Source organism: Paramisgurnus dabryanus, chromosome 3 (genome assembly GCF_030506205.2).
Source record: "Paramisgurnus dabryanus chromosome 3, PD_genome_1.1, whole genome shotgun sequence".
Taxonomy (NCBI): Eukaryota; Metazoa; Chordata; class Actinopteri; order Cypriniformes; family Cobitidae; genus Paramisgurnus; species Paramisgurnus dabryanus.
This window is the reverse complement of record NC_133339.1, coordinates 31997547-32013138: the sequence shown is the minus strand read 5'-3', so window position 1 is coordinate 32013138 and position 15592 is coordinate 31997547. Positions and strand designations below refer to the sequence as shown.

At 38.0% G+C, this 15592-nt stretch overlaps 1 protein-coding gene across 3 annotated transcripts in view; it reads left to right on the top strand.

Annotated features, from left to right (window-relative positions):
- Positions 1-15592, top strand: part of srcin1a (SRC kinase signaling inhibitor 1a) — an 81913-nt gene that overhangs the window by 44731 nt on the left and 21590 nt on the right. For all 3 annotated transcript variants that reach the window (XM_073814007.1, XM_073814009.1, XM_073814008.1), the window contains 6 exons: positions 4352-4547; positions 6464-6756; positions 8470-9260; positions 9846-9938; positions 11931-12058; positions 12747-12767. In XM_073814007.1, coding sequence (XP_073670108.1) covers positions 4352-4547; positions 6464-6756; positions 8470-9260; positions 9846-9938; positions 11931-12058; positions 12747-12767 — 1522 coding nt within the window. The remainder of the gene's footprint in view (positions 1-4351; positions 4548-6463; positions 6757-8469; positions 9261-9845; positions 9939-11930; positions 12059-12746; positions 12768-15592) is intronic.

Sequence of the window (15592 nt, the reverse complement as noted above, 5' to 3'; positions counted from 1 at the left end):
ATTTTTTAGGTGTTAATAATTGAAGTAACCTTTTAAGTTGCACCAACTTTTCACTTTTTACAGTAAATAAAAACAAGTTGAAATTGTTTAACTTCATTTTTTAAGTTAAAGTAGCATAAAAATATATGTTGATTTGATAAAAATGCTGCTTTTTACAGTGTAGAGACCTTTTTGCACTGATTGGTTGGATAACAGCATGGTCCTCCTGAACTTAAATAAACTTCATTTTAAATAACATGAGTCAGTGAAAACAATAGTCGTATTTCATTTAATGTTTTTGTGGTGGGCCAGAGCAAGTATAAAAAACCTTGAACTCAACAAAGGTTTAATAATAAGATCTGAGTAATCATGACAAATCACTGAAAATAACTAAATTGCAGTGCTATGACAGTTTTTATACCAAGTGAGACATTTTCATGATCTCGCCTATCCCCACAACCTCACACGTCACCCCTGCTTTCATCTATACCTTTCATCTATACTAGAAGGTAAATTCTCAAAAGAAATGTATTTAATATCTCACTTGTTTCTCTTTAACAACATCAGATTAGATTAAAAGGTGAGTATACACTTTTCCCCCTGAGAAAAATACCACAATAGTTTTATGTGTCATCTTGCCATAATATTTAAAGTCTAAAAACAAATATAATATTATAAAAAAAACACATTTCTGAAACTAATGAATACTTATATCTGAGCTTTGCTATCTACACTGATTTTAAAGCAGTATGTTCTTACTGTATGTCAACAAAAAGGAAAGGATAAGAATAGTGCAGGAGGTTCATAGTACTGTCTATCATATCATAAGACTATAAGTGGCTGCCTACCTGATCCTTATCTTGCTACAAGCCCAAATCCGTCTTTTTTCTAACATGTCAATCACGTATTAAGCACTAATCCTCTTTTATGAATATCTTTATCTGACTTTAATAAAGTAGTGTGGGAAATCATACAGTCATGTCTTGTGCTAAGACACCTCTGTTATGGACAGCAAAGCCAAATCACTCTGAGTGTTATATGAACATGTGAATTAATATCTAGGAACTCCAATATGTCCTGTGAGCTACAAAAGAGCAATATCTGAGCAAAAAGGTCTTTTTTTAAATGATACTGTATATCAGTGGTTCTCAACTCCAGTCCTCAACCCCCCCTTCCAGAACATGTCTCCATATATAAAAAACCTGATTCAGTCCATCAGCTTGTTAGTGTGTTAATTAAGGAAACATTTTTAAACATTCTTTAAGGAGCCTGATTAGTGGAATCAGGTGTTTCATATAAGGAGACATCAAAAAAATTTGGGAGGGGGGCCCGAGGACTGGAGTTTAGAACCACTGCTGTATTTAAACAGTTATTTGTTTAAAGGGGACATAATATCTGAAATTTTCCATGTTTAAGTGCTATAATTGGGAGGGCTTGTAACCTAGTAAAAGTGAAACCCACTTACTTAGTTTTGGCAAACTATTCTCAGCAAGCATGTGAAAAAAATAGGTCATTGAAATTTGACTCCTTTTGTGATGTCAGAAGGGGATAATACTGCCCCTTTATCTGCACTATCCAACCACAGCACTGCCATTTAAAGGAGTAGTTCACTTTAAAGATGGGGTCCATTGACTTTTTATAGTAGGAAAAAAAAACTATGGTAAGTCAATGGGCCCCATCTATAAAGTGGACTACTCCTTTCAGTGCAAAGAAGCTAATTTACATTTTTTGCTCACACCTTCAAAGTGGTCATTTTAACATGCTATAATAAATTATCTGTGGGGTATTTTGAGCTAAAACTTTACATATGTAATCTGGGGACACCAAAGATTTATTTAACATCTTAAAAAAGTCTTGTGAAATGTATTATGCATTACACACACTGTAAGCCCAGGGAAGTTGATTCAACATAAAAAACATAGGTTAACTCTGCCCTTAAAATGTCCCTGTTGCCTTAAACAAGCAACTTTATATTAAATCTACTTACGTTCACTAAACGTAAAATGTCTCGTTCTAACAATATATCCTTGTTAGAGTTACTAAACATTTCCTGTTCTACAAATGGTCCTGTTCTACTTTATTTCACATGTTTTATTTTAACATATTTATTTTTAACCTTTTTATAACTACTTGTAATGTTAAGAGAACTCTACAATATTTACCTCTCAAAAAAGAGGCCACCTTTCAAAACAAATGTAACATCAAATAAAAGAAAGGTTTCAACTTCACATAGTGAACTCAACACACAAGTCTCAATAATGGTAACAGTAATCAAATCTCATAAAGTAAAAAGATGAGCGCTTGTCTTCACCATAAAAATAATAAGCAATAATGATGACAAAAAACAACTGCAGTACTCTAAATAAAGACAACAAATGGCAAAACAACACTCATATACTGTAAGTGTAGCAGTTCATTTATGTATTCTGCAATACACCATGGGTAACATTTTCAAAATGAGGGTACCTTCATGATTAGTAAATTATATTTTTACTGTACATTTTTTCAATTGTTTTGCTTATCGGTTTTCTTTTTGGTTATGTATGGGTCACTAACTAGTTAATAGTTAACAAATGTCTTTTGTCGCATGCTTAAGTGTGTGTGATGAGATTCATTGCTCGCCGAGGGCAGGGATATCTAATTCAGAAAATACTGGCATTTTATGCAGGTAATATGACACACACACACACTGACACGTTTATTGACACGAATAAAAATCTGAATGGAAGGTGAGAGCTTGTGTGTTTATAGCCTTTGACAAAAAGCCGTTTAAAAGTGCATTAGTGCGAGTGAGTGAGAGAGAGAAATCTCTCCTCATTACAAGAGTGATCCTGGGAGTCTATCAGGTTGTATTAGTCAATTGTTTTGCTATTTTGTTTAATTCTTTTACATACTGAACGGACCAAAGTGACTCGTACCTTTACGTTGACAGACTCTTTCTATTTGTTTTTCTTAAGGACGTATATGCGTGTTTGTGTATTTGTATCTCCCAGACCGGTCACTCCTCAAGATAAATGACCCCATTATAGTTACACAAGGGGCTCATCGATCAGCTCACCTCAGCCCCTTCAAGCTCACACAATGTCTGCAATGGGGAAGAGGCTTTTGTGTGTGCGTGTCTGAGCTTTTACCGTATGTGTCCCAACAAAATATACATTCCTGAGCAATGTATATTTATGCAAACTTTTCTTTGCATTTTGTTATTTATGTGTGATCTAGAAGGTGGTCTTTTTTGTGTTTTTAGAGGATAAATGGTTTGATGTATACTGTATTAATGCCGCTCTGTGGGTGTGTCTTGCTTTGTAAACCTGTGGATTTCCCAGTGCATTCTGGGTCCTCATTACAGGTGTCTCAGAGTTAAAGTTCACCATGAGGTGGTTGTGCGATTCCCTTCATTAAATACTACAAAACAAGCACAGCAATGTTACAGACCCACCTGACAACAGTTCTACACTTCACCAGTTTCACAGAGAGAGAACAACAAACGGGGTTTTAATGTAATTGTTAGCGTGTCAGACATATCCACATAGATAAAAAAATTTCTGCGTGGTGATTTTCCCGTCATTGCACATTTAGGAGCCGGTATATTTATCTGCTTTTATTTGTGTTGTGTACATGCTTGTGTGCAGGTGTAATTTGCTGTGGCTGTTGGCTTCTGGCCTTTGCGCTGTAAAATATTAATGTTCAGAAAATAATGCCGGCACAAGAGAATGTGTGAAAACAGTTACTCTGAGGAAGGAAATGTTCTCGATCATTATGTAATTTTCACCACTCAACTAATAAACCTGTATTTAGTTCATTATAATTGCCGGGTTGAGTCAACCTCTTAAATTCGGTTTCTTTGCATGAGGAAAGGAGAATTGTACAAGCTTACTATTGTGACTATAGGGTTAGATTTCCTGTAGCTCAGCATAGTGCTAAAAATGTCAAGGTCATGGGTTTGAGTCTCAGGAAGCACATCAACATCTATATAAAAAGTAATCCTATGGCTCAGTTGGTATTGTATCACATTATTTTCAGTGCAAACGGTCATGGGTTCAATCCATGTTTACATTGAAATGCTGTATAAAAGTGTCTGTGAAATACATAAATGTACCGTAAATGCAAATCTATTTAAAGAAGTGTTGAATATCTCAAATTCAAGTACAAGTACAGTCTATATTTCTATTCATGCCCATGTAATAATACGCAATTTAACCAACCAAAAACTTTAGTTAATTTTTTTCTTTTTTGGTAAGAGAGATGTCTGTTTTTACATGAATGCGCATGTGTGCATGTTCTGTTGGTGTCTGTGTTGGATTAAAAATGGTGTTTTTAGTCTATATGATGCAATTTAACATGTTGACAATCTCTCCGTCTTTGTCTCTTATAGAGCCGCAGTCCACGTCATTCCCAGTCCACTCAATCAGGTTTGGCAGACCAGGCGTCTAAGCTGTCCTTCGCCTCTGCCGAGTCTCTGGAGACCATGTCAGAAGCCGACATGCCACTAGGCTTCAACCGCATGAATCGCTTTCGTCAGAGCCTACCCCTGTCCCGCTCTGCAAGCCAGAACAAACTACGCTCACCAGGTAACACACACAGAAAACTAGCTTATGTTTATCAGCCTTAAAGCTGTCATGCGGTTATCGCCTTTGGGAAATTTGGGAAGAATCTGCAACATTTTCTGATCCCATTCTGTTCTCTAATTTATCTCTTTCCCTGCCATTAAGAGAAAACGCTTCCATGCCAATGACGAATATTTCCGGCAATCTGTAATATCGCTATTATCCACCAGGTGGCCACCTCTTCCGCAACTTATTAAACCCGGAAGTATCGCCCTAGGGCAAACAGCTTAATGTACGTGTTTGTTTTGAGGATCGCTCTGAAAACGTTTCCACGCTAATGACGAGCATTTACAGCAATCCATAATACCCGCATTATCCACCAGGTGGTGCTCTTCCACAACTTATAAAACCTGGAAGTATCGTCCTAGGGCAAACAGCTGTATGTCCGTGTATGTTTTGAAGATAGCTCTAAATCTGATCTCTATCAAAAGTCCTTCACAATAATTTATTATCTTAGCTTTTTGTGCAATATTTGAGAAAACATTTTCCTGCCAATGACGCTTTCCTGACCAGTTTTTACGTAATCTGTAATTCTGTTATTATTAACAAGATGGTGCTCTTACCCAATTTATTAAAAGCTAAAGCAAAAATTAATTTAATTCATTTTAACCTCCATGTATGTTTTGAGGATCATTCTGAATCTGATCTCTTAAAAAATCTTTACAAAGAAACAATTATTTCAGTTGAAAAAACTGACCCATATTTAAGAGGTTATAAAAAGTATTTCCCCCGTTTTGTTTGTTTGTTTGTTTGTTTGAAAGCAGATATACAGTATTTCATTTGATATATTTATATGTTTATATATTAACAGGAGAAAATTTTCCTGGAAGGCATTTTGTGAAAATCACTAGCAAGTTTTTTTAATAAAGGCTGGCAGGGAATGAGTTAACTAATTATTTCGGGCCTACTGTAACAATTCCAATCTGATGCGTGATTTCACAGACATCATCCCGGCACAAAACACAGTTTTTGCTTCAGTCTCTTGAGGAACTATATCAACAGTTTGAGGGCACACATAAAAAAGCTTTTATGAAATGCAAACATTATTGTTAATTAAGTTATGCCTAAATGAACCCTGAGGTTTAAAGGGCAATTAAGTATGCATTACAAAAAACTATTCAGTTATTTTCCTGGAAATACTGTAAATCAATGTTAAACTGACCATGTTTTTAAATTGCAATCTAGATGAATATCCATGGGATAAATTAAAGGGTTAAAATAATAGTTAAGACCATTATCAGTTGCTGTACTATGCAGTGCCTACAGATGTTCTGCTGACTACTGCATTTGCATGTAGACATTAAGCAGACGCTTTTATCCGAAGATTAGGAAACAATAAAGCGATTTGTCATAGGGAGGCAACAATACAAGTAGTGCTAATACCAAGTTAAAAGTCTTCACTATTCTGAAACAGTACCGGTTCAGACAGAAAGAGATTTAGTTAATTAATTTATTTATATTATGTAGGTGACTACTGACTGGCATTGACATTTTGCTTTGCCACAGTTAGACGCTACCAACAAGGACTGGGCGGTATATACTTTAATTTTCAATGATGGTGTGATGTTCCTTAGTGCAGTTTGGTTGTTAACCATATAGCTGAGCCCATTAGTAGTCAAAACAGAATATTTGCTGAAAGTGGTTTTGAGCTTTTTCCCACAAGGAGATTATTGTCCCATGATGAACCGGTGGTTTAGGATCGCCTGCTTTCCTGATGAAAACTGACAGATACTAATGACAAAAATCAGTAAACACTTACTGTCATTGATCTTTTCCTAAATCTGTCCACCGGATTTACTTTCACAGATGTTTGGTATGTCACAGCATTTCCATCTTAATCATTTCCTCTTACCTCCCTGTCGGTCTCTCTCTTTCCTCAGGTGTCCTTTTTCTCCAGTTTGGAGATGAGACCCGGCGTGTTCACATCACTCATGAGCTCAACAGTCTGGAGACCTTGCACGCTCTTATCGTGCACATGTTTCCTCAGAAGCTGACAGCGGGAATGCTGAAGTCCCCCAACACGGCCATCTTGATCAAAGATGAGGCGAGAAATGTTTTCTATGAGCTAGAGGACGTGAGGGATATACAGGACCGAAGCATCATTAAAATCTACCGCAAAGAGCCCATTTACGCCTCCTACCCTGCGGCACATCTGGCCAATGGAGACCTCAGGGTGAGCATTGTTTTATTGCATTCAATGACTTCAGTCTGTTTGTCGTCATAAACCACAACTTTCATTGTCCCAGCATGGGCTTTTGGGTAAACGAATGCACCAAGCCATCTATATTTAAAGAATGTTTTCTTTCCAAAATCTAAACAACAAGAAATCGGTGTGTCGTGAGTTTAAGTTGCAGCATGGGGTGACATCAGAGACCCTCACCTAACCTTGAATTCAGCGTCTCAGCTCTCTTTCATTATTTGAAGTTTTAAAGATTCACAGCTCTTAAAAGTAGCATTGTTTGATCCAGTGAGCGACATTTTCAGATGTTCTTGAACTTTGATGTTTTTGAATTATGCACATTTATTTCACTCTGGGACATGTTTTACTTTGTAGGCTTGTGTTTCCAGAGGAGCTTGATGTGCTTTGACTTTGAAATGCGATTGCGTTGCGTCACTCTGTTGATCAAATGCTCTTGTGTGAGACGACTTTACCATTCACTCCATCAGCGTTATGAGTCAGTGGATACCTTTTTTAAGATGTGAAATAAATCTTTGGTGTCCCCAGAGTACGTATGTGAAGTTTTAGCTCAAAATACCATGTAGATTATTTATTATGGCATGTTAAAATTGCCACTGTAGGTGTGAGCAAAAATGTGCTGTTTTGGGTGTGTCCTTTAACATGCAAATGAGCTGATCTCTGCACTAAACTAAGCTACTAGGTTGATCTTTTTACATTTTATGGGTTGATAGAAACACTGAGGACCCAATTATAGCACTTAAACATGTCACGGATGTCAAGTGATGTCACGGACATTATGTCCATATTTTTACAGTCTATGCTTCGGATATACACCCTTGCCCGGCGGCTTACTGTGCTCCACCCCCTTCATAGACATACAAAGTGAAGTTGCATTTTTCTAAATAAAATGTACAATAACATGCCCCTGGACCACCATACTTTTTTGGTACTTTGAAACATTTTTCGGAATGATCAAACTCTAGAAACACCACTAGAGAAGAAAGGAAAAAGGAAAATGAATAAAAAAGACAGATGGATGATTGCCTCAAGATAAAATAAAAAAAGTTGTGGCATAAATGCAAGTAGAGATATGAACTTTATGAAATAATATGCAGGAACTAGGAAATAAGATGTAAAACTGCTGTAGAATACTGAGATATTGAAACAAGCGCAAAAAATCTCAGCCTGGTTTTATATGTTTTGTGAATGGCAAGTCTGCTCATTGTAAGAGAGTAAAGGTATATGTGCTCAGCAGTGGCAGTACAATCTGAATACCAGTGTCATGTAATCCAATGTTATGCCAGTAGCTTTAGCTGTGCTCGACCAAAAGAGTGAATAGATTGAATGGAGCTCCCCGGAGTTGAATTACAGTCTGATGAAAAGAAAAAGTGACTGAGAAGAAAGAATGAGGACAATGAGTCTAGAGCTCTCGTCTCGGCTTCTTACTAAACCTCAGTAGATTTTCTTTCACTTCTGCTGTTACTGAGATTTATTAACCTGTGCCACATTTTCAATTTTGGGTAAAAATTTAAAATCAAAATGGCTGCTTCACTGCTCAAGGTTAAAGTTATGGCTTTTTTCATTACTTATTTATTATTAAATATTTTTTTATACTATATTATGTGGCTGAGGAAGATGAAATATGAATATGCATATACAGTACATTTATTTTGGTAGTAGCATGTCTCTCTATCTCTTTAATTTCAGAGAGAGATGGTTTACAGCTCTCGAGACTCATCACCTACCCGTCGCCTCAACACCCTTCCTTCTTCTACTGCTTCTCCATCCTCCGGTTCCCCTTCCCGGTCCCGCCTGTCCTACAGCGGAGGCCGCCCCCCTTCCTTTGCTGGTCCAGGTCACCCTCAAGGCCCTCAGCATTCGTCCCACTCCCACCACCCCTCGCCATCTCACGGACAAGCTCAAGGCCTCACGCCATCCTCTTCTGCCATCCTGGAACGACGTGACGTGAAACCCGATGAGGAGATGTCCGGTAAGAACATGGTTCTCCTGAAAAACGAGGGATTGTATGCTGACCCCTACAGCCTGATGCACGAGGGCCGGCTTAGCATCGCATCCACTCAGTCCCTGGCCACCATCGCCGATCCTTTCGGTTTCCCTGTGTCGGGTGGGTTGTACCGCAGGGGCTCAATGAGGTCTCTCAGTACGTATTCAGCTGCGGCGCTGCAAGGGGACCTGGAGGACTCTCTGTATAAACCTGGAGGCTCTCTGTATTCCGATACCTACGGCACCAGTTCTACGCTTGGCATGGGCTTTCGTCTTCCGCCCTCTTCCCCGCAGAAGATTCCCGACGTGCAGCTGCGTGACAGGGATTCGTTTACCGGGTCTCCAAGCCGGGGGTCGCCAGTGAGACAGACCTTCCGTAAGGACTCCGCCTCTTCTGTGTTTGTGGACAGCCCGAAGTCCAGACCCAGCTCCAGCTCTGAACCCATAGGGGATGGAAGTAAGGGAACAGGGTTCGGGGGTGAGACAGATTCACGGTAAGTACTGATAAAATTGAGCATTTACATGCAAAGGAACATGTTTTGGCTCAGTTGTACAGTACTGTGCAAAAGTCTTAACCACTGTTTTAGAAGTTTTAATGACCATCCATATTTATTTTTCAATCTATTTTATTAAGATACAAACAGAAAATACAGGAAATATTTTAGTGTGAACTCTCTTGGCACTAAACACATCTTGAGCATTTTTGAGCAGAATGAAGGAAAAAGACTAATTTCTTTAAAATTAGAAATTAGGATTTAATTTTATTTATGTTTAAGAGATCCTGCAGTTTCCTGCTATTGCTCAAGGAAGGGGAGTTTACCCTAAAAACTTGACACTTTTTTATTTTTTAATATAGTTTTTAATACTATATACACATTTCCTGTATTTTCTGGATGTATTCTTTTAAAGAGACTGAGAAACAATTATATATAATCACTATAACATTGCAAAAACAACTAATATAATTATGGCATGGTGGCCTAAGACTTTTGCACATGTATATTGTATAGTATTAATTATTTAAATGTTCCTACAGGTTACAAAAATGTTGATGGTTATGTATGTGCTGGTTATGTTAGCAGGGATCGTATGGAGGCAATGGAAAAGCAGATAGCCAGTCTGACCGGGCTGGTTCAGAGCGTCCTTACCCGAGCGCCAGACAGTGACAGCACGTAAGACCTAAATACATCCATCAAAGTACCACAGCCAATCAGAAGCTCACCTACATTTAAAATCCAAACCTACAATCTCACTCATATGGCCTGACAGGGCGCTCATAGTCATTTGATATGTCAGTCATTTACCCTTTATGTAAAGGGTTCATATAATGCATTAAACCATTTTACACATTACATTGTTGGTACCATGGGTTATTGTGATAATTTGTGTTTGCAAATAGGGATGGGTCAAAATAGTTGACTGAATGATTAGTTGTGAATTATTTTATCTAAATTTCTATCATTTTTTTTGCGTTGTCCTTACTGTTATGTCCTTCAAATGGCCAATGTTACCGTCATATGGTCCACTTTTTTTGTTAGTGTCCCACCATGATTGTAGTAACATAAAGATGGCATGTCAAATTTGAAAAGGTCGACTTTAAAACATGCTAACGCCATATCCGGTTTCTTTGCACTGGCTGAAATGCATCTTCATTCCATAAAATAAAGGTGCTTCACCATGCCATAAAAGAACCATTTCTGGCTGAATGGTTCCATAAAGAACCTTTAAATCCAAATCTGTTTCAAAAAAAGTTCTTTGTAGTGGAAAAGGGTTCTTTAAAATGTATAAAAGACATGATTATTTTAAGAACCTTTGATTTAATGGTTCTTTGAGGAAAACCAAAAATGGTTCCTCTATGGCATCGCAGGAAAGTAATCTTTTATGCACCTTTATTTTGAAAAGTTTTGCAATATGTGATAGTCACTAAACAAATTAAACAGATAAGCACTAGTTGTTTAGGCAAATATTTAAAGGCGGGGTGCATGATCTCTGAAAGCCAATGTTGACATTTGAAATCAACATAACAAACACGCCCCTACCCCATTAAATCTGAACCTTCTTTTGATAGACCCGCCCATGCAACCCAGGCAACGATGTCAGATAGTAGACACGCCCCTTACTGCTGATTGGCTACAAGTTTGTTTTGATACTTGTCTCGACTCCTTTTCCAAAGTGTTTTTCAAAAATCATGCGCCCCGCCTTTAACTGGTTGGTTTTGGAAATATGTAGTTATGCACATCCCTATTTGCATTTCAACTGTTGGCTGTTCTTACTGTATGTGATCCATGAGCTTGCAAATTGTCTTCACTTGCTAAATGTTCGTACTGAGATTGTGTGTTGTACCTTTTGTCCTGCAATTGCCATGAGTCTTCCACTTTGGTGCTTTGATGTGGCCGGCCATTTACTGTTTAGTCATTCATATACTACTCGTTCATATATAAATATAGATTATAATTATAAGAGCGTAAAACAAAGAAGCATAATTTAGATTATAACCAGGAGAAGAGAAAGTTGAGTTAAAAGTTACAGTAGTGTTGATTAATGGCCAGTTCATATCAAATGTAACGTTAACACTTAGTGTCCTGATACAGTATCTTATTGCCTAAATAGACTGCTGAGATTAGTACTGCAAGTAGTACTAGGTAAAAAGAGTTGCTGTTGTCAGAGCCAGTGTGGTAAAGCAGTTGTGGATCATGAAACTGGTATAAAGCACCATAGTTTATTATTTATAATGCTACAGCGCACTGCCAGGCAAATGAATTGAAGTTTAGAAAGTGTTTTACAGTGCTTAATTCATTATGAAGTGCATTAGTTGTATAGATACAGTAGCATACATTTGTTAGAGGAATTATGGAGATTAGAAACGGCAGAAAATGAACACTTATCAAGTGCCAAATGCGAGTAAAAATTAGTGAGGGAATAAAATGAAGTTACTCACTGACTGCTAGCTTTATTAGGAACCGCACTGTTACTATAGTTTAAATTGAATAGTAGGAGGAGTAGGAGTCAGATTTTTTTAGTGTAGTTTCCACTTAGTGTTGTATCAGATGGTTATTAGCACTGCTGTAGTACAGAAAAGGACAGTTTAGTGGTGCTGTAGTGTAGTATAGTATAGCGTTAGGTACTGTAGTACAGTGGTAGTATCATGGCTGTATAATCCTCAGATGCGGCCTGCTGCGTCTCTGCATGATGGCGGGCTGCCCTCCGGACCAGGGTGCGGAGTTTTCACGGCCCTTCCCTTTCTCTTCCAGCGAGAAGACCGAATCCACCAGCGACGGCTCCGCCACTGGAAGTGAGTCAAACTGCATCCTCTCTGGTTTGTCCAGAGCATTCACGAAGAAGGCTGTGTTTTTAGACTTTAGCGCTTTTACGAGTTGAGTAGGTACTGTTATGGCTCACATTAATATTCATGCTGACCTGAGGGAAAGTGGTTTGACGTACGCTGATCTCAGAACATTGAGGCCTACAACCTGCCGTGTGCTTTATGATGCATCAAAACAAGTGACACCATTTTTATCAGATAGATAAATCTTGATAGAAGCTCCTCATCGTGTTTACTTTTGAATCCCTCCTTGCTTTCATTTTTTTCATGATACCCTTCAGTCTTTGACTTGTTTCCCTTTTCTCTTCTTTGCTATTTTCTTGTTTCCCCACAAAGCCCTCTCTTTCTTTTCATATCACACTTAAATCAGTGATGGGTGTCCTCAGAGAGCGCTCTTTGAGTGGCTGCCCCTTCAAAGGCTGAATCCTGACTTTTGATTTGCTAGATTCGCCTTTGAAGGTTCTCCACAGTGGAAATTGTTGAGTCAGAATTGACTCATACCTCAGTAAAGGGGCATCAACTGTTTTTTTGTGTCAGTCCTGGTCACAACCCTTTGAATCTTTCCAATCCCACACGTTGTTCCTATACTTTATCATATTTTATAGTTAAATCTAATAAGGAATTGGGACAAGATGACAGCTTCTAATGTATGTTACAGCTGGCCGGCTGAAGAAGAAAGGTAGCTTTGTCTCTGATCTCTCATTTTCAGTTTAAATTCCCTCTCTTTCCCAGTGTATGTAGTATGTGCTGTTTTTACAACAGTGTAAACCGTCCTTTCTAATGTTTGTTCCCGCAAACACTTTTAAATGCGTCTTCCCTCTATGATTTGCCTGCACTTTAGATGATTCTCTCCCTCAGTCTGTTTTCAATCCTTAAGTCGACACATTCACACAAGTCAAATGTGAAAATGTGTTGTTATCTTACCTGAATGTTGAGGAAAAACTACTGACTGGAGAGGGGTGCTATTATTTTCAGTAGCGCCTCACTCCAGAACACGACATCAAGGGGGCGGAGCTGGATCCAGATCCAGAGATCTCTTCCCACTGCATTTTGATTGGTCGACAGTTTCACCACAAGACACGTCATACACGTGTTGTTGCGTTACCATTTACACATTGAGTCATAACTAAATTACGTAATTTTTTGACAGAAAAATAAACTTTACCTATGAGTACCATAAAAGTAGTGCCTTTTAGGTGAAAGGTTGCTATAATGTTTTGGAGTAAAACATTTCGGGTACTACGAGTAATCTTACCACATGCAGTTTAATACCCATGAATGGATACAGTATAAATATGCATAGTTATTGGCATGTTATTTAGAAATATGCTTTTATTAGCACAAAATGTGCAAGTAAAAGATATCAAATAAATTTGTGTTTTTATATTAACTCGTATAGGAATAGCAGTGTAATAAGTGGGATAATGTACAGCCAACCGGGTCGCAAATAAATCCCTTCAGTGATATCACTTTGTTGGGAACGTGTCCCTTACCTCCCTGTACACCTAACTGTGATCATTACTTACTAAATTATGAATCTTTCTCGACTATATTATTAATCAAACATAGACTTAAATAATAAGAGCAAACGTTGGCAACCACAGGTTGCAACTAATTGCGGGCTGCAACAACGCAAATATACTGCTTCATTTGGCGGAGCAAAGTATATAAAGTGGGAGGAGTTGGATCTAGATCCAACCTCGCACCCTGGATGTTGTGTTCTGCAGTGAGGACCGTGTCGATATTTCTGTACTCTACACTAACAGCATGCTAACTTCTGAATTGACTCTAAATGGGACAACACTCTTTGTGTGTGAGTTAGTGTGTGTTTGGCTGCGGCAAAGTTAAAAAAATTCTGCATTTGTAGGCAGTACTATATGGAGATGGTGGAGCATTAAAGTCCCCATGACAGCAAAACTGACAATTCTTATTTTTAATGGAATATTGCAGTGTTTATTATAAACAAGTGACCCGTGCAAGTCATAATTTTTTTAAAAAGGAATGTGTCCTTATAAACTAAAATCTAAAAATGTACTTCCGCCCTCTTGTGGCGATCATTCTCTGATGACGTCAGCTAGACTGGTTGGGCTTTAGCATCCGTTTACTCCGCCCCATCCAACTGTCAGTCTAATGCCAGTTCCATTTCTGACTAAAATGCCTACTTTTATATATCCAATCAAAGCACAGTGGAAAACACAAGCCACACCCACTATTTTCCTTGCGTGGTATTCTGTTCGTTTAGTTAAAAATATGTCACAACATGGAAGTAAAGTCGATCATGACTTCCAGTTCATGGGACTTTATGGCCCATCTGACTTTAATGTTTGCATTAAATTCTGTCTACTGAGATGCCTTCATCTGGTAGGTGTTTAAAGGAAGCATACTGTAAATGCATCCTATATTATTTAAATGTAAAATGTGTTAAACTACATTAATTTATTTTTTATTATGACTGAGAAGATATCACTGTAGTCACATATTTTTAAACACTTGAATTAGTTTCAGTTCAAAGACATGATGTTATAGTATATGCCTTGTTACCTTAAGTACCAAAATACACAAAACCCTTCATGTTTCTGATGCAGCATGTGTTTAAAGAGCACCTATTTCATTGCTTAAAACAACGTTATTGTGTGTATTTGGCATAATACAATGTGTTTGCGTGGTTTAGGGCTAAAAAACACATTATTTTCCACACACCGTACATTTTTGTAGCTCCAGATTTCCCTCTCTTCCTGAAACGCACAGATTTGAAAAGCTCTGTGTCTCTGATTGGCCAACTAATCTGTACGTTGTGATTGGTCTGAATATGTGACGCTCTTTACCATGTTTGAAAGATTCGCGCACAATGCAATGCTAACAGTAGTTAACTTACAGGCTGAGTCCAAAGTGGAAGGAATTATGAAAATGTCGGTCTTGTCAACAAAACCAATCCCAGAAAGTAAACTGTTGCCTAAAATCCGTGTGTTTATTGTAGTCCAACAAAAGAGAGTTACGTATGAGATCGTTTACTCGCGTCATCGTTTAATTTGGGGTATCTACATTTTGCATATCGTTAACACGTACTAATACACACTTACACACCAAATGATGTTTAAAAACATGAATCTTAAAATAGGTGCTCTTTAAAATAATAAGATTATATGGGTGTGGGTATTCCATGACTCCTAAAGTCTTGCTTTTCCTGTGGGGTTTGAAATAAACTGTAGGGGGAGGTTTCCCAGACAGCGCTTATCCTCTTCCAAGACTAGCTGTCTCAATTTAATAACATCTTGCACTGACATATTTTTACATCTTTGCCTCAAGATGCACACCAATATTGTTTTTTGTTTGTGAAAACTACTTAAATAGATATAATTTAGGCCTAGTCCTGGATTAATTTAAACACTGTCCGGGAAACTGCCCCTTGAAGGTGGATCTATACTGAGACAGCAATAGACTGTGGTGTGGATCCACCCCTGGGTAGGAGCTGGATTAAGCAATGGTTTATATAATGTTGATGGG